Source organism: Radiomyces spectabilis (assembly GCF_025331425.1).
Source record: "Radiomyces spectabilis strain NRRL 2753 chromosome Unknown BYT42scaffold_11, whole genome shotgun sequence".
Classification (NCBI taxonomy): Eukaryota; Fungi; Mucoromycota; class Mucoromycetes; order Mucorales; family Radiomycetaceae; genus Radiomyces; species Radiomyces spectabilis.
In genome coordinates this window covers 613633-639967 of record NW_026251936.1, presented here as the reverse complement: position 1 = coordinate 639967, position 26335 = coordinate 613633, and the positions used below count along the sequence as shown (strand labels likewise).

The 26335-nt window shown below is 44.1% G+C and overlaps 10 protein-coding genes across 10 annotated transcripts; 2 read left to right on the top strand and 8 right to left on the bottom strand.

Annotated features, from left to right (window-relative positions):
- Positions 1-452: 452 nt before the first annotated feature.
- BYT42DRAFT_580683 (uncharacterized protein) lies at positions 453-3783 on the bottom strand. The gene is made up of 9 exons (XM_051569528.1): positions 3442-3783; positions 3071-3233; positions 2947-2990; positions 2804-2870; positions 2663-2729; positions 2420-2586; positions 2167-2311; positions 1438-2046; positions 453-1342 (listed from the first exon to the last, which is right to left on the bottom strand). The coding sequence occupies exons 1-9, from the start codon at positions 3699-3701 to the stop codon at positions 783-785; spliced, it is 2082 nt and encodes a 693-aa protein (XP_051420558.1). The 5' UTR covers positions 3702-3783; the 3' UTR covers positions 453-782.
- Positions 3784-4158: 375 nt separating this feature from the next.
- BYT42DRAFT_580680 (uncharacterized protein) lies at positions 4159-6381 on the bottom strand. Its single transcript, XM_051569527.1, has 7 exons — positions 6060-6381; positions 5527-5971; positions 5351-5443; positions 5095-5270; positions 4903-4992; positions 4602-4718; positions 4159-4524 (listed from the first exon to the last, which is right to left on the bottom strand). Exons 1-7 carry the CDS (start codon positions 6309-6311, stop codon positions 4399-4401), a joined length of 1299 nt encoding a protein of 432 aa, XP_051420557.1. The 5' UTR covers positions 6312-6381; the 3' UTR covers positions 4159-4398.
- Positions 6382-6529: 148 nt separating this feature from the next.
- On the top strand, positions 6530-9274 carry BYT42DRAFT_580677 (eukaryotic translation initiation factor eIF2A-domain-containing protein). Its single transcript, XM_051569526.1, has 13 exons — positions 6530-6590; positions 6675-6744; positions 6820-6891; positions 6994-7109; positions 7219-7318; positions 7389-7477; positions 7544-7635; positions 7722-7893; positions 7964-8020; positions 8085-8153; positions 8219-8742; positions 8810-8870; positions 8931-9274. Exons 1-13 carry the CDS (start codon positions 6557-6559, stop codon positions 9191-9193), a joined length of 1719 nt encoding a protein of 572 aa, XP_051420556.1. The 5' UTR covers positions 6530-6556; the 3' UTR covers positions 9194-9274.
- Positions 9275-11885, bottom strand: BYT42DRAFT_580674 (uncharacterized protein). The gene is made up of 3 exons (XM_051569525.1): positions 11536-11885; positions 11109-11393; positions 9275-11021 (listed from the first exon to the last, which is right to left on the bottom strand). The coding sequence occupies exons 1-3, from the start codon at positions 11679-11681 to the stop codon at positions 9569-9571; spliced, it is 1884 nt and encodes a 627-aa protein (XP_051420555.1). The 5' UTR covers positions 11682-11885; the 3' UTR covers positions 9275-9568.
- A 1549-nt stretch (positions 11886-13434) lies between these two features.
- On the bottom strand, positions 13435-14781 carry BYT42DRAFT_72851 (uncharacterized protein). The gene is made up of 5 exons (XM_051572805.1): positions 14639-14781; positions 13985-14418; positions 13844-13916; positions 13652-13762; positions 13435-13591 (listed from the first exon to the last, which is right to left on the bottom strand). The coding sequence occupies exons 1-5, from the start codon at positions 14667-14669 to the stop codon at positions 13536-13538; spliced, it is 705 nt and encodes a 234-aa protein (XP_051420554.1). The 5' UTR covers positions 14670-14781; the 3' UTR covers positions 13435-13535.
- Positions 14782-14907: 126 nt separating this feature from the next.
- BYT42DRAFT_580668 (uncharacterized protein) lies at positions 14908-16107 on the bottom strand. The gene is made up of 5 exons (XM_051569524.1): positions 16085-16107; positions 15645-16009; positions 15516-15575; positions 15186-15438; positions 14908-15115 (listed from the first exon to the last, which is right to left on the bottom strand). Exons 2-5 carry the CDS (start codon positions 15901-15903, stop codon positions 14953-14955), a joined length of 735 nt encoding a protein of 244 aa, XP_051420553.1. The 5' UTR covers positions 15904-16009; positions 16085-16107; the 3' UTR covers positions 14908-14952.
- Positions 15989-17659, top strand: BYT42DRAFT_72836 (uncharacterized protein). Its single transcript, XM_051572804.1, has 4 exons — positions 15989-16610; positions 16676-16756; positions 16823-16895; positions 16950-17659. Exons 1-4 carry the CDS (start codon positions 16264-16266, stop codon positions 17556-17558), a joined length of 1110 nt encoding a protein of 369 aa, XP_051420552.1. The 5' UTR covers positions 15989-16263; the 3' UTR covers positions 17559-17659.
- On the bottom strand, positions 17593-18904 carry BYT42DRAFT_501614 (seryl-tRNA synthetase; the record flags this gene model as incomplete). Its single annotated transcript, XM_051564776.1, has 2 exons — positions 17593-17923; positions 17988-18904. The coding sequence occupies 2 exons, from the start codon at positions 18902-18904 to the stop codon at positions 17593-17595; spliced, it is 1248 nt and encodes a 415-aa protein (XP_051420551.1).
- A 344-nt stretch (positions 18905-19248) lies between these two features.
- On the bottom strand, positions 19249-22607 carry BYT42DRAFT_72947 (uncharacterized protein). Its single transcript, XM_051572806.1, has 13 exons — positions 22509-22607; positions 22213-22438; positions 22069-22142; positions 21888-21992; positions 21247-21825; positions 20805-21160; positions 20703-20741; positions 20425-20644; positions 20217-20357; positions 20017-20160; positions 19812-19953; positions 19650-19755; positions 19249-19592 (listed from the first exon to the last, which is right to left on the bottom strand). The coding sequence occupies exons 2-13, from the start codon at positions 22421-22423 to the stop codon at positions 19409-19411; spliced, it is 2301 nt and encodes a 766-aa protein (XP_051420550.1). The 5' UTR covers positions 22424-22438; positions 22509-22607; the 3' UTR covers positions 19249-19408.
- A 444-nt stretch (positions 22608-23051) lies between these two features.
- BYT42DRAFT_580660 (uncharacterized protein) lies at positions 23052-26217 on the bottom strand. Its single transcript, XM_051569523.1, has 9 exons — positions 26164-26217; positions 25990-26059; positions 25523-25908; positions 25019-25060; positions 24730-24915; positions 24389-24658; positions 23863-24315; positions 23454-23787; positions 23052-23387 (listed from the first exon to the last, which is right to left on the bottom strand). The coding sequence occupies exons 3-9, from the start codon at positions 25866-25868 to the stop codon at positions 23273-23275; spliced, it is 1746 nt and encodes a 581-aa protein (XP_051420549.1). The 5' UTR covers positions 25869-25908; positions 25990-26059; positions 26164-26217; the 3' UTR covers positions 23052-23272.
- Positions 26218-26335: the final 118 nt, after the last annotated feature.

Genomic DNA, 26335 nt, shown 5'->3' with positions numbered 1-26335 from the left:
AACCCGCCAAAATCATCCGATGTAGCGTGATTATTGCTGGCATGATATTGAACACAACCGAGCATTGAAAAGCATATTTTCGGTGGAGCGGGGAGTACACGGTCTTTTTTAACGTTCATCTTCCGCCGCGTCCAAGGCAGGACCCACCGCTCATTGTATTGCATCATATTATGCCATGGACCCGCATCTGTTGGGGTGCAAGAATTCTTACTTTTCGACAATGCATTGATGTCCAAATCCAGAATAACGAGGCCCGTTTATATCCATTGCGAAAGTTTTTACGGATACAGCAAAGAAAAAACATCACGTTGAAGAATGGTCAGGTTGATTTTAGCGTCGAGTTTTCTTTCTCGTTATTCATACAAAGCAAACAATGAGGTTACACGAGTAACGTACCAACGGGCCCCCTGTTTTTCCGTCAACATTCTAAATCGCATAAAGCATCTAACCGCACCAATGAAGAACGAAATTGGGGATTTCAAAGTGTATGCGCCATGTTTTTTTTTATTGCAACCTTTTTTTTTTTTTTCATAAGGATATCTATTGGGGAGGGGGGATTCTATTTTATGGTAAATTGGAATGGGATAAAGAACGTATAAAAAATATATCAACTTTTCAACAAATGTGCAATGAAAGAGAAAAACATACAAGTCTATATTATACATTATCTAAGAAGAGAAAAACATGAAAACAAAGAAAATAAAAAAGAAGGACCAGTGTAAGAGGTCAGTATAAAAGTAGATATACGAGTATACAGAAAGGGATGGAAGGGGGAATATAATTTAACCTCTAGTGTGAATAGCGGAAGATGACATGGATGGTTGCAGGTTGCATCGGGAGGATGTATTGCCACAGACTCCAGAAGGAGTGGAAACCGTGCTTCGTCGTCGTCGACGTGTCTTTTCGGAATGACGGGGTTTTTCGGTATCAAAGTGGATCTGGTTATGTTCATAGAATTGGTAACGTTCGTCGTTCAATGTCAAATGGTCCATGAGGAAGCCTTCCAACGAAGAGTTGCTGTCACTCCCGTTGTCTTCCAGACCGGGCATTTCTTTGCAGGGGCAGTTTTCATGGTGGCTTTCGAGATCGCTTGACGACGAAGAACTATGATGGTGAGATATCTTGGATCGTGATCCCGAGATTTGTACCGCCTTGCGTTCCACGGAAAGAGGAGATTCCGTAGGACGGACGTTTAACCGACGCGGTAAGCGACCCAGGACATGTGCAGAGATGGGCGCTTCACCTTGCACGATGCGCATAAATTGCTGTTCGTCAAAATACTTCAATGCCGCCCAGGCCGGGTTCAGGAACGAGAACCGCTTTTTCAGTCCGCTCAGTTTTTCTAAAGTCAGATGAAAGACAAAGAGTTGAGTCAGTTCAGAGAAAAGAAAAAAAAAAGACAGTGATGCATTTTTGGGTATGAAACTGAAACCCTACCTTTGCCAATACCACCATTCGACAGGATACCATGCAATGGTTTATCCGGCGCAGGAAGCGTGCCGCCTTTGCCTTGCTGGAGCGGTGCTTTGCCTTTGACCATGCGACAGATGTTGCGAGCAATACACACGCCGGCAATGGTGGCAGCATAACCGGTTTTTTCTTCAATCACATTGGTCACATCGCCACCGGCAAAAATGTGCTGATATTTGTAATGGTCAATCTGAAGTGTAGGCTTCACCCGGATTCTTCCCCAGGCATCGAGACAACCGTCCAGCGGTGCTTCGTTGGTGGAGTTCAAGAAAAGCTGGCTGTTGGGCCGCGTACCGGTTGCCATGAAGACTTTATCGTAGTCACGATAAACGCGCCCGCTCGTACTGACATACACATTGTTTTCGGCGGTGTCGAAATCAATGATGCGTTCGTTGCACACGACTTCCACGCCAAGATCGAGAAGATAGTGCATGGCTCTTTCTTGTTGAACCTCATTGCTTCGTCCAACAATACTTGAGTTGGAATCGAGAAGAGTAATGTGCTTTTTTGGATAAGCACCAGGGAATGTTCGTTGGGCGATTTCCGAAGCCAGTTCGCAACCCACCAATCCACCTCCTATAAAAGTTAAAAGAATAAGTTTAGCATAAAAAATTCGTTTCAACGATCCAGAAAAAGAAATGCTTAATGGATAAAAAAGAAATTGGAATCACTGAGAAGAAATGGAAGATTCCTTACCAATAATGAGTACTTTCTGAGCACGGATCAATTCTTCGTAGATTTGCTCCAATCCATTGAGACGGTAAATGGTGGAAACATCGGTCGACTTGAGAGACGAAGCGTACGAGCTACCCGATGCCATAACCATATAGTCAAAGAAAATCTACACAGTAGAATTTTAATATTGAGCTATTTTGCTTCCAAAAGCATGGGCGGTGTCCATGCTCATGGCGCCACGTGCTTAAACGTGACACACCGACAAGCGACGTACCTCTTCTTCATTGACCACAACGGAAGTTCCATCGTGACCAATATCGTCAGCATAACCAATGATGACTCGTCCATTTCGGACATAAGCATCGTGACGTACACGCAAAGAGGTGGACTGATGAGGATTGACCAGTTTTTTTACGGCCCCGGGGGTATATTCAAACGATTCTAAAATAGAGTTTAAGTCATCTGCATGACCAAAAAAAAAAAAAAAAAAAAGTAACGACGTAAACGGTCGGCTTACCTTTTGTGTCAATAAGCGTGACATGGAATAACGGCATGGCGTCGAGGATCGAAGCAACCGTAAAACCCTATGCCAAAAAAAAAAAGAAAAACTCAGTTCAGCACATGCGGCCACGTGAAGCCGAACCAATGAAAGACTTACGCAAAAGCCGCCACCAATGATGACAACGCGAAGTTGTTCCTTTCGAGGTTGCGGGTTATTGACAGGTCTAAAGCCAGCCATCGCACAAAGCATTCGTTGAGTACAAAAAAATGGTATGATCGCTGATGGTTTGTGTTACTTACCCTATCGGCAATTGGAGCTTGACAAATTCATCCAGCTTCAATTTCTAAGTATAGCACATTTACAGTTAGACGATGCTTTTTGGTTACACCTTGACTCATCCGAAAAACATCACGGGCTCATTACCAGCATATCCAAAACTTGAATCTCCGTCTCTCTCAATGTGTTGACAGCCTCCGTTCGAGTGACAATAGCCCATTGCAGGCTTTGGATACGATTCTTGACATCTTCTTGCGTCGTTACATTCAATTCGTAAGGTGCACCTTTGACCAGAAAGGTTTTAAAAATTCTAAAAGGGTTTCACGATGAGTAACTTGAAGAGATTCCGCGGAAGGACAAGTGTCCATTTTTGTTTCCTTTTTCTTCCTTGTTCTCCTCTTTTCCAGCTGTCAATAATGGCATGACAACCCATTGAACATTTTACGCCAAGCCATACCATGACTTGGCTTGGCATGGATATTCAATGCAGTCGCAGCTTGAAAGAGCGGATGTCTTACCTATGAAGACTGCTTTCGAGTACTTTGGGGTCATGTTCATGTCGTAGTTGGGTCATGGATTCAATGAAGAATAAATTTTCTTGGGACCATGTTGTGCGAAGGAATTTTTCAAAGGCGCGGAGAAGCTTGGGATTGCCGAGGATATCGTGCAGAGTATAGGTTGATCTTTTACTGCGGCTGGAGGTGGTAGTACGGATTGATTCTGATCTTTGATGGGGTGGTATCGATGACTCCCGAAGATGAGTAGTGGTATTAGTCATGATCAAGAATCCACTTTTTTCAATTAAAAAACGAAAAAAAAAGAGGAAAAGAACAGCAAACAGCAGAAGATTTAAAGAAATGCCAAATGGAAATTCTGAAATAATTATAATCTGATCGGGAAACCCCGTTTTTGAACATGGATTTGGGGGGGAGGGGGAGACCGCCTTCAGGGTTCAACCCCGCGAAAAAAAATCTTAGCCGGCACATGGCGGGTGGGGTGGAGTTCTAATCCAAGCTTCAAGTGGCGTGTTCCCAACCGATGATATCAAAAAAAAAGTTTAATTTGTTTTCTATGGCATGATTCAGTTTCAACCAATCAAATTTTATCTTGCTAGCAGGTCGTTCTTGGCCAAAACCCTTATCCGGAACATGACGACTGTTGATGCAGCAGCGCAGCAACACTGTATTCAGGAACGAATTCGGAACGAAACAAAGTAACCAGACGATAGAAGTGTGTGGAAAATGGAGATATTATAACACTTTTTCTTTTTTATGTTTGGATTAAAAAAAAATAACAAAATAACGGAGACATCAGAGTTTCATAAGAGACTCTGGTAGATGAGGAGGGGAACTTTTTTTTTTTCAGTTTCAATGTCCAGTCTATGAGTAGCCAATCTAATGAAAGATCGAGAAACAGGATGATTACAGCGATCTCTAAGTGTGCATTATCGAACATTCTTGCTGCGCCTGATCGTTTTACCACACAGGTCTTGAATCGTGCTTGGCCATATCGATGATTCTCCAGCCAGCCGTCACAGGATTTTGAAGATCTTCGGGCTCTTTAGTAAGAACACAAGCATAGGTCACTTGCTCAATATGGTCCTATATGTGAAATATAGACAGCAGAAGTTGGTTATTAACAAAAATGGATAACCTTAAAAAATGATCGACAAATATACCTCTTTGCCATATACGATTTCCCCGGATTTTGCATTGCGGAAGACAATGACTTCTTGGGTACGGAAGGATAAAACAAGAACAGGAATATCATTTTCAAGAATCTTGGCAGCTACCAACTATTGAAAATAAAGAAAAGACATCAATAAACATTATCCTCGTTCTCACCCAGCATGCCGAATCAATGAAATGATGAAGAAAGGTAGAAAAGCATGGTATGCTTCGACCATCGATTTTTTTTTTTTTTTTGGTAACACGTGGCTTGATATAAAAAAAGAAATAAAATAGAGGAAACAAGCCTACCTCAACGTCACGCAAGTCTTGAATCTTGCAATCACTAATAAGACCTTGCTGCATTTGTGCTTGAATCAATGCCGTCAAGACATTATAAGTCTAAGTCACAGTATCAGTATCAAATATCATCCCAAACCTGCTATCTTTACTAGGTTTTGTTCCTCCGGCTCTTTTATTCTTCCCACCGTCTGTTGTACTTACAGCTTCAGAACACCATAACTTCAATGTTTCCACATCACCCTTCAGGTATGCTTCCATTACTTCGGGAACGATATAGCTACGAGCATCCTTCATGAATTTATCCATGTTGAAAGTAGGATCGATCATTTGGAAAGCGCGAATCGCTTGAGCCTGATCGGATTCTTCGAAAATAGAGCCTGATCAAAGCCATTCCCCAACATTAATATAGCTGCTCCTATATTCTTGTCGCCTACTACTGCCTGCAAAGACTACATACCAAAAGTTTCGGAAACGCGATCGGTAAAAGCACGGGTATAGGAGACGAAGAGATTGTCCGATTCTTCATAGTTCTTTCGTGCACGGAAAATACCTACCATGATGATGAGGGACCGCCCACTCATGTAAGTCAACCAGATCAACAAAAAAAAAAAAATTCCAGCTCAAATTCATTACCTTGCATGATAGGACTTTCTTCTTTGAATTTGTTCCAGCTCTCCTTCCACTTGGAATCCTTGTGAAGTACAATGTTGGCGCCGGCGTTGGGATCCTCTTGCACTCGCTTGGGACCCATACCACCTTCTGCTTGAGTTTGTGCTTGTTCACGAAGCTTACGACGAGTCTCCTTATCAACAAAGCCGGTGTAACGACCACTTTCATCCTTAATAACGGTTTTGAATCCTTCCGAGATCTTGCCCACCACTGGGCTCTTCTTCAAAGGATCCGCCGTCTTATTGATATGTTCGGCTGCTTTCTTGATCTTTTCCGAAGTATCTTTGGCGAATTCGGTTTCTGAAGCTTTTTTGAACGCTTCGCTAGCGGTGTCACCCATCTTTCCTGCGGTCTTTGCAATTTTCTCACTCGCTTGCTTCAAACGTTCCGATTGAGCCGATCGTTGTGCCTAAAAACCGACTCATCGAGTAAGACAAAAGAGTCCTTTTTACTGCTGCGGCACCGGTGCATGCACCAAGCTGCAAGTCTTAAATTACCTTGGCTTGTTCAAATACTTCCTTGGCCTTCTTGAGAGCTTCACTATCAGCAAACTTTCCGGATTCATCTTGCAACGACTTGACTCCCTGTTGGAGTTCCTTGTTTTTCTTGATTTGCTCTTTGATGGTGTCAACGAAAACCTTGATAGGCGAACTGTAATGACGCACAGCCATAGTATTGGCTCCCAAGGAGCGACTGTATACAAGACGGCTACGTGAGGCCGACGACAGCAGAACTCTGTAGGCAGACATGACGGGGACGCTGAACCAATAAAAAAAAAAGAAAAAAAGCCTTAAAATATGAACGTAGCAAGGGTTCGAGAGAACAAGCGGGAAGGGGCCCAGCAGCCCCATAAATATTGCTCGTCACAGTCCGGCCGGGCATGCGTGGCTTGGGTGGGGCCGCCACCGCGACTTGCAGAAAGTGGGAATTTTTGTTCTTGGCCGGAGCTGGAAATCTGGCTTGGATTGTTGCTTGACCTCTTTCGCCTCCCACCATGTCGACTGAACGGCCGACTGCCCAGTTCTCCTGTATGGATCGGTGAACTAGAAGGCTTTCATCGCCTTCTCATTCTTCATCTGCGCTAGTCTACTTACTATGATGTTCTTTTCTAGATCGTTCACAGCAGGAACTGGCCATCTGGAACGGCCATCCACTTTACCAACCGGTTCAGGGGTTCGAGAAGTAAGGCGTTTCTGGATCCATCTAACGCATTGAATGTCTGATCATCTAAGCTTTGCTCCTTTCTCTTTTCCACAGACCCGAGGAGTCGGCAAAAGGCTTTGAATATTGCAAATACGGCCATACTTATGCTTATGCACTCAATGACTGGTAAAGTCGCACAGGCCATCATATCAAAAAGGACTGACAGCGAATTTCGCGGCAATTATTCGATTTTTTTGCTTTTTATCCACCCCTTCCCCAATCATTTAGTGTCAAAGTGTTCAATGCAAAGACACTGGCTCCGTTATGCGAAATCAAGCGAGCCAATGTGGTCGAGTTCTGGTTCTCGCCTCAAGGCAATTTCTTGGCCACTTGGGAGCGACAAAGTACGTAATTGAAAAAAAGGATGACGAATGAAATCGGGCGGGGGAAGAGGGGGTTGATCTGAAACAATGGAAGCGCACGCTCATGAAAAAAAAAATCTCTTTTTTCAAGTCAAACTGGAGGATGGCTCGGGTAGTCGTAACCTGATGGTGTGGGACGCTAAAACCGGAAAGTTGTTGAATTCCTTTGCGCAAAAAGCACAGAATTCAAGGTAAAAAAAAGTGTCGAATCGAAAATGGGAACCGCAAGTTAATGATTTTTAATTTTTTTTTGGGCATCAGTCATCTTCAATGGACGGATAATGAAAGATATTGTGCACGCCTGGTGCCTGGAGAATTATACTTTTATGAAAACCGCAACTTTGAAAAACGTAAGTCAAAATCATTGTAAACGATTACACCATATTTGTTTCCTTACTCATGCAACGATTTTATAGCTTGGTCTGTGCTGCGATTGCCTGGAATAACCCAGTTCTCGCTCAGTCCAGGAAAAACATTGGCCGTCTTTGTATTTATCCCTGAGCGCGATGTAAGTCATCCAGTGGTCATTGATCGATCATGTTGTTGTCTCCTCATACTCACTACCCCATGTTGTTTGCCCTACCAATCATTCAGGGTGCGCCTGCCGTTGTACGGATGTATAGCCTATTATATCTCAATCAACCGATATCCCACAAGACCTTTTATAAAGCAGACAAGATTCAGCTATTCTGGAATTCACTTGGTACAAGTCTCCTGATCATGACGCAAACCGAAGTTGACAAAACTGGCAAATCTTATTATGGCGGTAAAGTTTTTTTTATCACGATATACTTGACGCAAATGCACGATGAATGCTGACTCTTTTGTCTCTCTAGAAACTAATTTATACTATCTTGCTACGGATGGTCATTTCGATTGTCGTGTCCCTCTTGGTGAGTAATATGAAGAAAAATATAGGCATACGGAACAGGGATAACCATTAACCCGTGATAATAGATAAAGAAGGGTCTTTGCACGATGTCACATGGAGTCCAAATTCCCGAGAATTTGTCGTTGTCTATGGCTGTAAGCGAAGATTCAGATCGATGTTACTGTGGTTATATGGTGCTGACCCTTTTTTCTTTTGCCAGCGATGCCTGCCAAGGCGACCCTTTTCAACGAGCGTTCGGGGCCTGTTTTTAGCTTTGGCGTGAATCCTCGAAACTTTGTTCGATTCAATCCTCAAGGCCGTATCATTTGTGTGGCTGGATTTGGTAATTTGAATGGCACCGTGGATCTTTGGGATCGAAAAACGTTCAAGAAAATCACAACGTTCCAAGCCCCCAATGCGTCGCATTGCGAATGGTCTCCATGTGGACGTTTCCTGATGACGGCCACCTTGACCCCACGTCTTCGTGTCGATAACGGCTTCAAGCTGTGGCATTACACGGGTCAACTTATTTATGAAGAAAACATTGATCATCTGTATCAAATCAAATGGCGTCCAGAATCCGTTCAGCGATATCCTTCTATGCGAACACTCTCACCTGCACCTGCACCTGTCAAAATCAATGCACCCAAAGAAGGCAACGAGGCTTCGCCAGGCCTTCCAGCTGGAGCTTATCGTCCTCCCCACCTACGAAACAAAGCCGCTCCAACCGTTTCTCTTTATCAGGTACTTTCTGTCTATGCTTTATCATCAGCCGTCTCTTGCTAATTATGACTTAATTGCTATCTTGTAGAGATCCGCCACCAACAGTCCTACCTCCCAGTATCATCGACGATACCCAGACTCAAATACACGTAAGTCTACTTTGAATAGGGATTCAATGTTCAGTTAATCTGACGAGTCAATGGAAGCAGCCAAAAAATCCGACGGCAGAAAAGGTTCCGGGAAGAAAGAGAATGGCAACCCCCGTTACGGCAAAAATGAGAATGCTGGCAAACCTGCACCCACTTCCGAACCGGTAGATGGAAGCCCACGAATAGCCCTTGAAGATAAAACCAAGAGAACACGAAATACCGAAAAGAAACCTCGTTCACCTCGGGAATACAAACCCAAAGCCAACAAGCCAGAACTTGTCACCGTGAATGTGGAATCCACTGGAGAAGAAGTTACAGTCTAGGACAGCTGTTCGAGTTCATTCATTCTCATTTGAAAGCATACATATACTGTAATAAAGAAGAACCAAACTGACAGCAGGTTCTTTTTGTTTTAAAGAATTCTCTTTTTTTTTTAATTTTTGACGGGGCCGGCGGGTCTTATTTTTGGGAGGACAACAAGGAACGAAGAATAACAGAAAAGGAATCATAAAATTTGCATAACAATCACACAAATAAAGGAATATAAATATAAAAAGTGACTCATAAAAGGTTATCAATAGTGTACAAAAACACATAAAAAATAAAAAAGACAAATCGAATAAAATAAATTAAAAAAAACGGCAAACTGTTCAGTAAAAGCTGATCAGCGAGACACTTGAGGGAGACCATCTAATTTTTTAATTGGGTTTAGGCATGAATGGCATGGCCATCATGTTTCGGTCAACGTCATGGTCACGATCGCCAGTCAACGAAGAAGTGGTGGGAGTAGCTCCAGGCACGTAGCGTCTGTCAAAGGTCATTGAACGACCAGCGTCAACGGAAGGAGTCTCGTAATTATCAGCGTAAGATCGTCCGTAAGGCGATGGATAGGACACATCGGGGTATCGCATCGAAGGATCCTGTGGCGTTAATTGAGGTGAACGACCGTTGGCCCATTGTAGGGGTGGTTGCTGCTGCTGTTCCTGCTGTTGCTGCTGTTGCTGCTGTTGCTGCTGACGTTCGTTTTCACCGTCTCCATGCTTGGGTTTCAAAGGATCCGAGGGAGGATAATCGTACATACTGGGAGCTGTAGCTGTAGGCGTAGTGGCAGTCGTATTAGGTATGCTGGTACGTTCACCTTGATATGGTTCCGATCGAGGTGGTTGTTGGTAATACACTGGTCGTGGTCCCATGTCAAGTCTTCCTCCTTGTTCAAGCGCTTGCTGTGAAGAAGAGGAAGAAGGCGGGTAATAAGGCGACATCCCGTGACTCTGTACTAGGGATGGCGAAGGAATAGGGTGCGTGGAAGGGTAAGGGTGCATCATGTAACCATCATTGTCATGCGGTCCACGCAGTTCGGCAGGAGAAGGTTCATCAGGACGAGGTCCGGACATCATGGGATAGTTGCTGGTCAAAGCATAAGAAGGGTATCCATGGTAAGGAGGGTATGGCCCAAACGTTCCTGCGGGTGAGGCTGGAAGGCTCATGAATCGCTCGCGATCATCGGCGGACATGGGAGTCGGAGGCGACACAAAAGGTGGCAATCCTACCCCAACAGGCGGCGTTGGTAAGGCGGTGTCCATATTACGATAATGGGTGTGCGAGTCCGCATAATGACCCGGGCTGCGACCGCGCACTACGAGAGGAGCAGAAGTACAAGTGGCGACACGGAGCTGTTCACCTGTCGCCGTGTAAGCGAACAGATCAATGGCCACTTCATAATACTGTTGCGCTGCTCGTCGTTTGCCATTATTTGCGGTAGCGGTCTTGAATTGCATGCGTTCAAAAGTGACGATGTTTTGGTGTGGTCCCACCGAAGCTAGATGGGGGTTGCCACCGGGACGAACAGCGCAAGGCATGGGAACCATTTGGGGTCCTTTATCACGTTTGGGTGTATGTTGAACAAGATCAATCTTCTTATCACTACCTGCGACTCTGGCCATGACGCCAATGGAGAAGAAATCCACTTGACGAATTCCCTGATCTTCGGTTCTCACCAAACATGGTACTTCAGGTCCCTGCAAAGGATAATTGGACCCGTGGATATCAAATGCCGCGCTCACTTGAAAGTAATTGCGTCGATAACAAGTCCAATCTTGATCGGCACGAAAGAATCCTCGATCCATTTTGACGTGGATTTGAAATTGATACCTACAGAAGAAAAAGGGAGCAATCGTTGTTAGTCAAATCATTTTCGCTCTCGACAATGTAGCGGAAACGGTGTCTATTTATCCTTACTTGTTAGATTGATCGGCCCATACTTCGAGCAACTGCTTGGTAGGCGAAAACGAGGGTCCGGCTTCAAAAGAGAACATGGTAGACTCGGTTCTTCTTCGCCGAATGGTCCCGGGCCCTGGATACGGATTGGACTGAAACGTTGTTGTAGTGAAACTGGAAGCTCGCGGTGGCAAGGAATGCCGTTGTCGAGCGAAATCAGGAGATGACTCGGCCAGTTTGTCTGCTGATGACGCTGGAGCCAGTCTCTCGGGGCGCGGCGTTCCCGGTTGAGAAAGGGACATTAACCTAATTCAGGAGCTGGTAAGTACGACGAAAGTGTCTGAAACCGATGACCGGCGCTTGGTAAGACGAGATGGACTCAATGGGTTCCGTCACGGTAAAGTGAGGAAAGCTGGCGATAAAAAACAAAGATAATAAAAATAGTTACCCGGGCATGGCGAGCGGGACCTGAGAAGATGGGGCTGGACTATTGGCAGCCGTGGAGTGAGCCGTGTAATCGCTGTGATAAGAATAACTTGACTGCATTGCACACTCAGATTCAGTCAATGAAGAAGGCCATTTATTATCCTGCATCGTCGACTGGCGCTTTACATATTCCTTGGTTCGAAATTTATTTATTTTTTTCTCGTGTCACTAAAGCGAGCCATACACGTGAGCCCATTTATTACACCGTGAGGATGGCGATAGAAGTACTGTAAAGCAACCATTTTGAACGCACGGTCCCTTTGATCTTCCTACGCTTTTTCCAATCTGCAAAAAATTAAGGATGGCCCCGAATCTGAGAATTTGAGAGAGAGATGCATGATTCTCCTTTATTTCCGTCTCATGATGTGCTGCTGCATCATGGCCAATGAAAAGACCAGCCTACCGCGATATATTTAAATCCCGCACCACTGAGGCACATTCACCCTCTTTCTCACTGGAAAAAAAGAGATGCACAAATGAGACACAAAAAACCGTTCAATGTTGATCCTGTAACTTTTTTTGCCATGAGTGAATTTTGAATGCATCATTTCACAAAATAGTCATATGCGGCATTCTTATGAATTGTGAACTGACATGCGGTGCCACACTAATCCTACGAATAAAGCATATCAACAATTATGCACTCGCTTGCCCGTTTATTTGTCAACACTCCGATTTCATTGCATATTGCAGTTGATTAAGATGACGGGAGAAAACAGTCATTGACATTGTATGACGATACAGAGAAAAAAGAGAAAATCTGGAACTATTTGCATTTTTTTTTTTTCAATAGTAGCGTAAGCACGGGTCAGAATTTTCCCACCCAGTGGGTTTCGATTTTAGGCAAAAACGGACTGTATTAGTGATTGCCATGCTGGGCAAGTGATACAGTCAATATTTTGAAGCTTACCAAATAACTTGCTAGTCTGCATGAGGAAATAACTTTATGATAGAGAGTTACATCATGAGCGATTAGCTTTTTGTATGCATCAAACCTGGTAACACCTTACCGAGGAACCTGGGAATGGTCCTTTGTTTTTCCTGCATCCATGGATAAATGTTAGTTTATGCCCGCCATGCACGAATGCGGCCTATTCTGATGTCATTGAAGAGCTCTAAAATCTGCACTTTGCTAATTTCAGGGTTATCTTCCGTTGACATGTGCATAGGCGAAAACTCTATCGCTTTTTGTTTTTGCAGTCCGTCTGCTACTATGATACCGTATCTATTCTTTAAGTGTACATGAGTGGGTTTGCCCAATCGCGTTTCTATGTTACCAATTAGTACGAATTCAACACTTGCCATTTAGAAATATCAACTATCAATTTATCACAGTGGGGAGGAGCATGTTATACTGAAGGAAGCTTTAAACATAACACTCATCGTTAAATATTCAACAACGTGTCTTTGCGAGTTAAACATGTAGCTGCGAACCTGAAAATGAATAGCGTCAAATCCAGTAGCAAGTTTGTATAGTAATATTGTAAGCAAAGCCATCGCTTGTGATTAAGTGTCAAGCATATAGTGGGTGACTCAATTAGTCATAATAAGAACATTCATCTGCAGATTGGTTACGGATGTCACCATAGCTCAGAGTCGTCCTCCATATGCGCTTGTCGATCAAGCGCATAAACGTTTCATAGCATCCATAACGGTGCATATTCACTGTATATGCATGATTCGCGGGTCTGGATCAGCTGTTGGCATACTTCTTGTTCGTTGCTTTTCTTGACGTGTTCCCCTAGCCATGAGCCGGGTCATAAGAAATTGAGAACACTTTCTAAGCATACTTATCCAACCATACCATCACATAAAAAAACTTATGAAGCTCAGGATAAAGTCTGTCATTGATAGTGATACAACGTAGGTTGATTCCGAAGCCATTTACAGTACAGACTTGTCTTTTATTTATGTGTGATGACATGTCTTTTGCGTCATCCTAAACATGATATTGAAAAATGCTCAAGAAAAATGATGATATTCATTAAATACAAATATTGATATTACGATAGACATTGCTAATGCAGAATATATTAGATCATCGATCACACGTTGATATATGTTTTGGCCACACTTACCAATGACCATATCCCATCGATTGGTTACAAATGTCCAGAAGCTAATGTTTTCCGGTGCTTCAGTGTCATCGACAAGGTATGAATAGACCGAACCTTTCTCGAAAGCAACAACTAGATCATCATCATACACACACGCAAAAGTTACTCCATGTTCATAAATCATTGACATTTTGCTTTCTGTCGCCAACTTACACATGAAGTTTTGCGGGGTGCGATCGTCGCTGATGGATGCATTGTAAAAATGGATTGATGAAATCGATAATGACTAAACAAAGGGACATGTCAGAAAGTCAGTGCATGATGATTGGTGTGCTCTATCAATACAAAGCGTACCCTCAGCTCTGGGAGTGGAACCATCATTCGCAATTTCCAACGCGCGGGAAATCGGGCCAAAACGTCAGCGGGAATAGGAAATTTGTCAATATCCTCATCAATATCCTCCTCATCCTCCACCGTATTTGGGTCCATCATTGCATGATCAGCATCTCCACGTTTGTAAATGTATATATACTTTGCGCTCCAGATCGCCATAAGATTTCCTTCTTCATTGATCCGCAAGCCTGTAATATCCGCATCAAAGTCGTTGGGTGCAATAAAATAGTTTTTGTTGGAGTAATAGTAATCAGGCAAATACTGAGAATTCTTCATGAACAGTTCTTCACGTTGCTTTGAGTAAGTCTTGACAACGTCAATATCTGTCATGTAATCCAGCGTCACAATCGCATCCATAAAATGGAATACAAGCGTCTTTCCGTCTTTCGATCGAGCTATACACGCAGCAAGTGATTAGATTAGTCAGTGGCAGAGAAAAAACAAACAAATGACTCACTGAAACTCATAGGGGATAAAGAGCGTTGGGTTATTCCTTGCATTGTCTGCGACACCTCCATAATACCCGAAAACTCCATTGGATCGGCAACATAACCTCTCTGTAAAATTTTCAAGTGAGTCATTTGTGTGTACCGTTGCATAGAATGACCCAATTACCTCGCCGATGAAACTGGCCCGTTTTTCCCATTGAATAGTAGGTTCCAACCTTAGCAGTGAAGAAAAGGAGGCGGTATCGGTTGTTCTATCCTTTAGAATCGCTTTGAAATATTCCTCTTGTTTTTTGGTTCTGTAGACATCCAGCGTCATCATGCGATAGGTATCACTGTGATTTGCACATGTTAGTGTGGTGATATCTTCCGATATAAACAGTTAAAAACCTACTCGCTGGCATATAGTTTTGACAACAGTCTTTTGCGATCCACAATGCCTGCCAATTGATGTTTGGCTGACAAGATAAACAAAAATTCCCTTTATGAGCCCGAGGGTTGAGTAAAATCATCTGCAGCCGATCTGATTGTACCTGGGACTGCATCACCCACTTCGCTTTTGTTCATCGTATACTCTACGCTGTGCGGAGGAGAGAAAATCGTAGGTGGAATAGGGATAAAGCGAAAATTGTACTGATCATGATCACTGCCATGTAGCAAACAATGTGAACAAGACATTCAGGTGGCATAGTTGGTTCATGTTTCCATTTTCTTACCGAGAGTATAATATCGAGTCCTTTTCGAGAGTAAATGCATTGATCCAAGATGATCCTGGTAGCAGTAAATCTTTATACTCAAATGTCATTTGTGCCAAGGATAAGTAATAGAGCCGCACGTAAAATCGAGGTATATCCTGCTTAATTGTGTAGTAGAGAACACCGAAGGGTTTGGATTCTAAATCCGGTATTCCATGGTCGGAGACGAAGGAGATCGGTCCTGCTAACTGATGCTCAAACACAGATGTCCATTCTTTTGATAAGTCAAAAAAAAAAAAAAGGACAATAGTCAGAGAAGATGTGTAAGATGCAATCCAAACGTTTTCATACCATGACTTTGATTTGTATTCAAAAGACTAGACAATGGTTTGCGCAGTTGTTTGACATAACCTATCGTGAGACGAGAGGATACAGTTTAGGCAAATTCATGCCTATCCTTGGACCGGTCAGTCAGCTTACCTACAACATTAGTCTTCATGGGCCCAATGCCTACACTGAAGCCTTCGCGGTCATTTGGGGTAATCTTGTACCATACAGCTGTCTGATACAAGTAGTCGCCTGCATTGGTCAAGACGATCTTGTCCGGTGGTTTCTGGAAGCGCGTCAAGTCAGAAGTATTGATTTTCGCAGGATGAGGCAATGGCACATCTTGCAATAAACTAGCTAGATAGATAACAGCGATCCCACTCGCTAGGAGAATGAGAATGCGCCATTGCATGCTGTAGCGTTGCGTGTCGCCAATAAGAGGAAAGGGGAAGCACAAAAGGAAGGTTGCTTGCGGAGCTCAAAAAAATCGGTGCGTTTCATTTAGTCCAACCGTTTTTCTTCCCTCATTTTTTAAATCACGGTGTCCTGAATGAGGCATGGCAAAAGGCAAAGCAAAACGAGGCAACACTCACCAGACCCGAAAAGCAAAAGCAAAGGCTTCCCACAAAGCACGTAATGTAGTGTTTTATTTCCGCACCCTGTTCTGTGGAAAAAGATCACTAACAGCCCAAATGCCCATCGGTTAACAGACATCTTTTGGCAATGGCGATGATCTCGGCGATCTAGAAACCCAACTGCGTCAGCGCCAATTATGTGTCAAAGACATGAAAGGCGACGGCAATTGCTTGTTTCGGTAGGCGCTTTTTTGGGAATAGACGGCACAGTGTCAGCCAGCCAGCTAAACTCGGATAAAAAATTCAGGGCATTGTCTGATCAATATTATGGCACGGATGAAAATCACGGTTCAATACGGCAGGAAATATGTCGATATCTGCGACAACATGAAGAAGAGTATAAATTCTTTGTGGAAGATGATCAGTCTTTTGACCATCACGTCAGTTGTATGGAAAACGATGGCACTTTTGGTGGCAATATGGAATTAACCGTCTTTGCCAAATGCAAATCCGTCGATATCAAAGTATACCAGCCGGGACTCATGTTCGTATACGTTGCAGACTCGGAGCCTGAACTTTTTTCACTAACTATTGGTGCATGATTCGCAGATATGTCATCAGCGGGAATGAAGAAGAGGAAACCAACAACGACGAGAAAGACGCGGAAGGAAAACAAACATTGCATATTGCGTAAGATTCCTCCAACGAAACATATTGAATGGATTGGCTCACATTGCACGGAATTGCATAATGTAGTTATCACAGTTGGGAACATTACAGTTCGATACGAAACATCGATGGCCCTTTCTCCGGGCCGCCCGAGATCAAGGTAAACACTTGAAAACCGGTTCTAGCTGTTCATTGTCTCAATTCTGTAACCTAGTCAACTCGGATAGAGAATCCCGAAGCTGCATCGGCGGGCAACAACAACGATGATGATGAAGATGATGACGAAGACATGGATTCAAAAGAAAAAGTGGTATTAACTGCATGTCCTGGAACACATATACGAAAGATAAGACGGTTGTTACGGAAATATAAAGGGAATCCGAATGCCGTTATTGATGCTCTGTACGAAACGACAGAGGACCCACCACAAGAGGAAACAACAGCGACAGCGACAGCGACACTAGAATCAAACACTTCTGTCATTGAATCTGAAGCTACAACGGATCCAGATCCACCTCACAAAGAATCAGCAGATGAGGAAACCCCCCGAGAACCAACCGCTGAACCCGCCACGAGCGACGAAACAGCAACCAACGAAGCATCGGTTCCTGTCGAATCAAGCCAAGCAACAGAGGTTGATCAGGCCGAGCCGTCTGAAGAACCAAAAAAGACAAAGAAGAAACCAAAACGTCTGACGGCTAGAGAGAGGAAACTGCAAGCCAAAATACGACAAAAGGAGCAGAAATTAGCAAAGAAAAGAGGTGCAAGCCGACCTCAAGAGCCATCCATACCCACAGAGGCAATGAAAGAGTTATACATTTAGAATGATTTGCTAGTTAAGTTAATTTAAAAAGATCTTAAGACAATACGGAAATTTGCTGTGGCATCCATTTTTGCAAGACTTTTGGAACTGCCACCGTGCCATCCGGTCGCTGAAAAGTTTCAAGTATAGCGATAATAACTCTCGGTACAGCCATCGCTGTACCGTTCAGTGTGTGACAGAAGAGCGTGTTTTGGCCACTGTGATGCGTCGGTCGATACCGTATAGAGAGTCGTCGCGATTGATAATCTGTGCAGTTGGACGTGGACGAAATCTCTCCCCATTTTTCTCGTCCAGGCATCCACGCTTCCATGTCGTATTTTCTGTATGCACTTGCTCCCAATTCCTCCGTCGGCATATCCAAGATTCTTTAACAAGACATCATGTGTGAGAATCCCAAATATTATCTATTATGGAATCAAAAAGATTTACCGGAAACATAATCCCAACTCGGTGAACATTTCCTCCTGTAGGTGACGGAATTCTTCAAGCATGGATTCGCTTTGTTCGGCTGTGGTGACTGCAAATAACTCCACCTTGGAAAACTGATGGACTCGATACAAGCCTTTGGTTTCTACGCCGCGACCGCCAGCTTCAACACGGAAAGCGTGGCCAAATCCTACCACGCGTTGAGGCAAGTCCACTTGGTTGAGCACTTTGGTCGCGAATTTTCCCGCCAGCGGGATTTCAGCGGTGCCAGCCAGACATAATTTGGCAGTATCCTCATCGTTGGTCTTAACATCGTAGATTTGCGAGCTTTCGCCACTTCGTGGTTGGAATCCGCAACCATAGGCCACACTTTTCCGAACAATGTCCGGCGTCAGCACGGCTAAGAACCCTCGACTGGCCGCTTTTTCCATGGCGTACTGAATTAAAGCCGTTTCCAGAAACGCGCCGAGGCCCTGCAGATAGTAAAAACTGGAACCACTCACAATAGCTGCCTGCTCCAGATCGAGGATGTTTAGTCGTAGCGCGATATCGAGGTGATCTTCCAACGGGTGGTCGGGCGTGCTTTTTCGCTGTTCACCCACTATTTTGATAACGCGCGCATTTTCCTCAGGCCCTACAGGCGCTTCGGGATGGGTATCATTGGGAATTTGCAACGCTAAATGTAAGAGATCACGTTCGATCGCTGTTAATCGGTCCTCGTGGGCTTTTGTGTCGGCTTTGACCGTCTTGCCTTCAGCGATCAATTGCTTGCGATCGCTACTGTTGCCCGCATTAATGGCTTGCGATATCTCGTTTCTTTTAGTTCGAAGACGCAAAAGCTCATTGTATACGTCCAGACGTTGTTGATGCAACTGTTTGAGTTGGTCAGGATCCACTTTTATATATTTACGCTTGGCCATGTTTTCGGCAATGGAGACCGCATTCTCTGCAAGGTGGGCATAATTGAATCGAGGCTGAATCGACTGTTCAACTTGAGCCGCACGTGAGCTGTATAGACGATGCCAAGGCCGAGACAGTCGGTGAAGGCGCACTGATCGTAGCATGGTGGGTGCAAGAATGGAAACCGGAACAGGGGCCTGCCCATTCTTCTCGACAAGGACGGAGCCCGAAATTGGGATTTTTGACAGGAAAAACCTGGGAACTGAGACAAGCTGAAGAGAAAAATTGGGTGTTTTTAATGACAACAATAGAATAGCGAATGAATCGTATGTACACATAAAGCAAAAAAAGTAAATAATGTAAAGAGAGGGTTTTTCTTGATAAATACAACGGAAGATATTATTTTGTACAGAGTGGTATACCGCGCTTTTGTGGTTTCTTCCGGTTCTCACCGATTCGATCATTTGGCAAGTGGTTGAGTGCGGACTGCCGTAGATAACCATGCGAACTGGAGACATTTTCTTTTACTGTGGTTCGTTTGCTTTTTCAGACTGTTCTGGTTGGCAAAAATCGCGTACCATTAGCTCCTTGACGGTGTCCAGGAACTTGGATGCTTCTTCTTCCTTCAAAAATAAGTGCGTCCTCAAGGAATCCAAGAGCTTCTCCAACCGTGTTTGAGACCCGTAGATGAGATTCATGTCAATTTTGCTAGATGATGTATGAGTAGACTGTGACTTTTATGATCTAGGCCTTGGTATCACTTACTGTTCGTAATCCTTGAATTCGGCCACCAGCGTTCGAATCTGTTCCAATACCTCAGAAGAGACCTGCTCACTCTGTCGGATCTGACGACGACAAGCATACGGCATACCTAACGCAGGATGAATTTCAATTCAAAATATAAAGCTAAAATGAATAGGCACTTACGGAATGAATGCGAACCGTCCCATCGATTGCTGATATGAAGGTATTGTATTTGTGAATGATTGCTGACAATTTCAGTGTCATAAGGAGTGACAATCACCCCGATGAAAGGTTCATCACCGGTTTGTTCATGTCTAAAGAGTGTCTTTTTTTTTCGCAAAAGATAAATATACATAATACAACGTCGCACAGTGTGAATGGATCTTACTTGATATGATGTCTGATTTTCAATGTCTCGTATACTTGGTTGGGGTTCAAAAGTCGGATGCGAGTGATACCAGCCTACCACGGTATATCCTTTCTCGGCAAAAACTTCTCTGGCTTTCATTTCGGACGCTGGATCCATTTCACACTACCATGACCTGTTTAATAACTATCCTTTCCAAGACGGTTGCTATGTCTACGAACCTGAATACCGGTACTTGTACTACGACACGGAAACACACATTCAACTTTTAGCGTCTTTGTGCCATCGACGTCCGTGAAGTTGCCGCCCAATAAACCGATAATTTCTGTATGCGCCAAATGGGAATGGAAATCCATGACCAGCTAAACGCAACCGAACTCATTAAGTTCTCTCCTATGCCACTCCAAATGGAACGAGATTGTATCTTACCAAGCAATCACTGACTACTTCCACTGCAAAGGGAGAAGGATCCTCATCACCGTAATACGATAAAGGCACCAAACGAAATGGATCATAACCGCGACTGAAATCATCCCCCCCAAAATACTGATGGGGTCTCTTGATAACACGTTTAGGACGGTTGGTGGAGGTGACTGGTTTCGGTTGACCATGCTCTATCACACGTCCTTCCAATTCCTTTGGATCCACCCTAATACATGTGTCAGTTTAGGATATTTCTTGGTCGTTGTAAGTTTCTTATAGCGTACCATGCACCATGCTCGTTTCGTACTTTTCTTTTGCGCGGCCTAACAGATATCCATTAAAAACCAAAGATCGTTGACTATAGTAAAGTCCATCCAGTATCTTACCCTTCGTAACCAATCACCAAATCAGCGGCGTCAAAGATGGGGCCATTGTCTTCTTCATATAATTCTCGCGGTACCCTTCGTGGTGGCCGCGGGGTAGTCGTAGTACAACCGACATTAATGGCCCCAATATCCTCCAAATAGGAATGAACACGGCCAATAGCATTCACATCACCGCAATCTTTCAGTCCTTTTCGAGCGCTGGTCTTTGTCAAGTACCGTGGTTTGCAAGCTTCCCAACAATCCAGCATATGATTCCGAATCTTCAAGTATCGATCGGGCGTTTTTGATTGCTTGTTATTGAACCATTCTGGGTTGTTCCGCTGTTCTTCCTCAGATATCACATGCCGATCAAACATCTATACAATCCACCTTTTAGATTACGATGCCTTTCTTCCCTAAAAGAAACAAAATAAAGACGAACTCAGTGGCAAGGGAAACATACCGAATTTTCTTTAACGGTTTGTTTCTCAGGTATAGGATCATGGGGTATAGCTTTTTGCTCCATTGTTGTGTCCTGCTTTTCTTCCTGTTCTTCTTCCTTTATCTCGGGTAATGTCACTTCATTGGAGGAATCTTCTGTAGTACTGGGAGCTTCAACTTGTTCATCAGCGATATCGGCATCTTTCTGTTGTTGAGATAAAGAGGCTTCCGATGCACCGGAAGATGACAGGTCTGATTCTTCCTTTATATGTGCCTGTTCTGAATCCGATGTGGTTTGTAATGGATTATCGTTTGGAGAATGGGTCTTATCGTCACTTGATTCGGTATCCTCTTCCATGGCTTCATCGACTTTAGCTTCCACGGGCATGATGTCTGACAACGGTTCAATGACACTGCCGTCGTCCTCAACAGAGATCAATTCATCATCTTCGTCAACACTTTCCACTTCATCCTTGATTGCGTCCGTGTCTGCCACTTTTTCGTCCTCCATCGCTGCTGCTGTTCCTGGCACTTCTGATACTCTAGACTCTTGAGCTTTTGGATCGGGCTCTGCTTTGGGTGATTTGCTATCAGTTTCAATCTAATGATTGTTTGAGTAAGACCGTTACTGATACCAAAAATCGCCTCTTTGTTTTCGCTTACCTTTTCTGACAACACCCAATGCCTCGCATGATTTTTGCACTGAAGTGGATTGCGAGTCTTTATCATTTCCGAAATCGCCTTCCAATTTCCATAGCCATGTTTTTCCTGCAAAAAAAAAAATAAATAAAAAAAATGAGTATGGCGTTCTTCACTCGTCGCTGCGTTCGCTGACACTCCATACCAAAGCAAGTTTTAAAAGCTGATCTTCCTCTGCGGTCCACCGAGTTTTATGCGACGGAAGTGAAGATGAAGATACTAGCCATAGAAATCATTGTAAGTATCCGCTATGTTTGTTTTGGTTGAAATAACATGCAAGAATAAGCACCTTCAGTCTTGATTCCCAAGAACTTGGACTGTGCATTACCACTTGCTCGTCGATTACCATCACCCATTTCTGCTTTCGGTTTTTTAGCTGGCTTCTTTTTGTTCGCCTTCTTTTCGCGCTTGGTTGGCAACGTGGATATTGTATCCCTTCCATAGTAAAACTGTTCTTCGGCCAACATTTGTTCGATAAGCGCACGTGAGTCGTCATCCATGTCTTCCAACTTGTACTGAACAGCGTGAATGTTTTCTGAGTGAGATGGTTTCAAACCGATGAGGATTTCATACTGATCAGTTTACCTGGTGAGCATTCCATTCACTTTCAACTGGTTGCACGGGTGGTGGAGAGGGTGATTTGATTTTATCGCTGCTAACGCGAAAATTCAAGCGGCTGATCAGTAAACAGGCACAATAAAAAAGGTGCCCAAACTCAGCAAAAGATACTCTACATATCGGTGGGCATGGCCATTGACGATGTCGAGTCTACAGCTTCTAAAGATGCTGTTTCATTGTTGGCTTGATCGTCAATGTCAATAATCTCATCATTGTCGTCCATTGCAAAAAAGACAGAGTAGCCAAAGATCGACGTTCGTCTATTCACAGGTGGCCCAACGCTTCCAAGGAAAATTCATGTGACTGTCGAGGAGAAACGCTACTGTCAAGCCGCCGAATGCTTCAAATTTATACATCCAGTGAACACGTATGACTAGAGCTTTGCGGCCATAAATTTATTTTTTCTGCGACTAATGCTATCGAAACCTAAGTGTAGCTACATGCCGTAAACGGTTTCGGCACCTGTCATCCCCTATCCAACCATCTTTTGCATTGCCATTTTTCTCCAAGATTGTACACATAAAATGAACTCCGTACCCAAAAACCAAAGCAGTTCAATGTTAAAGCAAAGCGAATAATATACTAAATATTTATTACATACACTGGACAGAAGTTATGATGTTTTTGTTGGATTCTCAGTGGTTTTGGTTTTTTTTTATCCTGAAATGAAATTGTATAAATGTTGCACAGAAACCCCAAATGAGGATAATTCGTTTTTAAAACGATCAACGTCATGACGATGCAACGCGATCACGAAGATCAATCAATGTCGATTGTGTGACCATTGCCCTTTGAGGATCATGCAACATGGTGAACATGATGCTCCATTGTAATCGGTGGATAGCCCTAAAAGTGTCGGTTAGCCATCGTGAGACCATCACCCATATTTTAGTTTCCCGAAAAAAAACTTACCATAATCTCCAATTCCACCATGCTAATGTTCCTTTTTCATGAGCTCGAAGAGCACGGAATCCGTCCCAGAAACCAAGACCCTGAGTAGTTTCCTTCTTTCGTCCATAGGTGGTAACCATTTTCTTTACTTGTTCCTTTTCCTGAATGAACATGGGCGTGCGGTACGTCAATGCTTGAGGTAAGCGCTCCGTATAGATGGGAAGCGTGATGAAATCACCCAACGATCGGTAGATGAATGGGAATTTGAAAGGCGAGGTCAACGCCGAGAGACGAAGGTGAAGAATGAAAGTTCGAGGTAAGATTGTCAGCCAAGAATATCCCAATCGACGCAGAGCTGTGAACACGGAAAACGGTATTTAGTCTCATGCGATAGCCTGATTGTCTGATATTCTATGCTTGCACCACTTACCGCACATGGTATCAAAGATAGTGATGATGCCACGAGATTTACGGTCAAAGACGGCAAGACGTTCGGACAACGCTGTGCTTTGGACGTCGCCTCTACCTTTGGCGGCCACCGCCGCCTTGGCCTCTCTAGGCAACGTCTTTTCTTCCTTTTCTTGCTCCTTTTCAACTTCCTTTTGAATATCCACAATCACTTCCTTTAATTCTCCCGACACGGGCTGCTGTTCGTCAAAGTTCACCATTTCGGGAATCACTTCTCTGGGTTCCCCGTTCTTTTGTTGTTGCAAGTATTTGCGCGCTTCCTGGCGTGCATTGTCGGCCAAAATTGTGTCCTCGTCATAAACGGGATGTTGTGCCATGGAAGGAACAGGCGATGCCGACGTGTCACCTTCTTGACGGCTGGCCACATCGGCAAACGATTTACCACCCGGAGGTAACACCGATTCTTGTGCTGCAGCTATCATTTTTTTTTTCACGTGATGAATATCATAATCATTGATTTTCTTTTTGCGTTTTTCGATAAAACTTACGTTCATTCTCCAAATCAGCGACATGTTCCATTCTGGCAATTTCCGAATACACAAGTTTTTCGGAGTCCTTGGCTCCATGTTCAGCCATTTGGCTGGCTTGGCTCAAGGTAGGGAAATTTTCATGGGTCACCGCCAAAGGATCGGCCTTGGGGGCTTGGGCATTCAACTCTTTCAATCGATCGCTCATGGTTTCTTCAACCGGAGGAGCTGGTGGTTCCTTGGCAGCTATCTTGGCAAAGCTTTGAGCCGGTGGAACAGGCGGAACTTTGACTAAATTCATCATTGTACTGTCAATACAAACCATTCCCCTGTTTTAGATCTCTTTTGAATAAGCAAATTACCCGAAGGTTTTTCCAGCATGTCCTTCACATCTGGCAAGTCCGATAAGCCCACCTCGGCACTGGAAGGTGGATGGTCTGACGATTCGCTGGTGGATTCGGCGAGCGTAGGGAATCCTTCATTCGAAGTAACGGCGGCAAAGGAACGATCTGGGTTCGGAGGTAACAGAGATTCTTGACTCGTCGTGACTAATGAATAAACCGTTAGGTAAACACTGTAAAACCGCTTTCCGTTCCTCCACTTGCATCATTTTCCTTTGCTTCCTCATTGTAACGCGTGTTTCCTTCTTACCTGTGTGTTCAGTTTTTCCGGCAGACAAGAGATCGCCGACGCCAGCGGATGCGGGGACATCTTCGTTGGAACGAGCGGCACTCTCCTGAAGAGTGGGATACTCTTCGGATTGTTTGGCGACATCGGCAAAGGTTCCATTGTCTTTATTGACTTCCCAAGCGTTGGAGCGAGGCTCACTGTCGCCGGACAAGAGATCACCCACACCGGCGGATGCGGGTGCATTTTCATTGGAGCGAGCGGCACTTTCCTGGAGCGTGGGATATTCTTCAGATTGTCCAGCATCGCCTTTGGCGGTATCGGCAGAGGTTCGCTTCTCTTTGTTAGTCTCCCAAGCGTTGGAGCGAAGCTCGTTACTATCGGGCAAGACATCTCCCACGCCAGAGGATGCGGGTACAGCACCCTCGGACTGTTTGGCTACATCGGCAAAGGTTGCATTGTCTTTGTTGGTTTCCCAAGCGTTGGAACGAGGCTCACTAGTTTCGCCGGACAAAAGATCGCCGACACCAGCGGATGCGGGGACATCTTCGTTGGAACGGGCGGCACTCTCCTGAAGTGTGGGATATTCTTCAGGATCGCGTTTAGCAGAATCAGTAGAGGTTGCATTATCTTTCTTCACTCCTGTAACGTTCTGATGAGGCTCATTAGCCGAGAGAGCTGGCTTTGAGGTATCCTGAGACGTGGCTTCTGCCTTCTGTGTCACAGCTGGCTTATCATCACCATCTTCATCCTTAGCTACTTGAGCCCATGAGGAGCTCAACGGCGATGTATCGCGCTTGGAAGCAGATTTACTGTTGTCGTTGGGTTGTTCGGAAGCGGCGGCTTCAAGAGGAGGAAAGTCAGAGGGGTCCATGAATATCACAAAATGTCACTACGCTGATGATTCGAAAAATCTAAGAACGTTACCGTTATATGACATGATCCTTTTCCCAAACTTCATCTCCATCATTCAGTCCTGGTGACTGAGCACTTACGGTGGGTGGTATGCAATAGGAGGTTTATTTGCTGGACGGGTACAGGAAGGAAAAATAACAATGACGGTGGCTATTTGAAGTAGAGGAAGCGAGAAAAAAATAGCGCATTTACAAATGATGATCATGATCAATTAGATGTTATCCTTGAACGGAAGAATTCAATAGGGTGTTTACCTTGAAGGTACGATTGACGTGATGCAAGGCGAGAAAGAGAATAAAAACAAAAGATAGTCGATTAAAAATGGTCTGAACGTCTTTCCTCCACCTTTATTTCCAGAACAATTGCGTCGGAGAACAAAAAATGATGTCATTACTGAAAATTTTTGTATCACTTTCTGATTTTGTG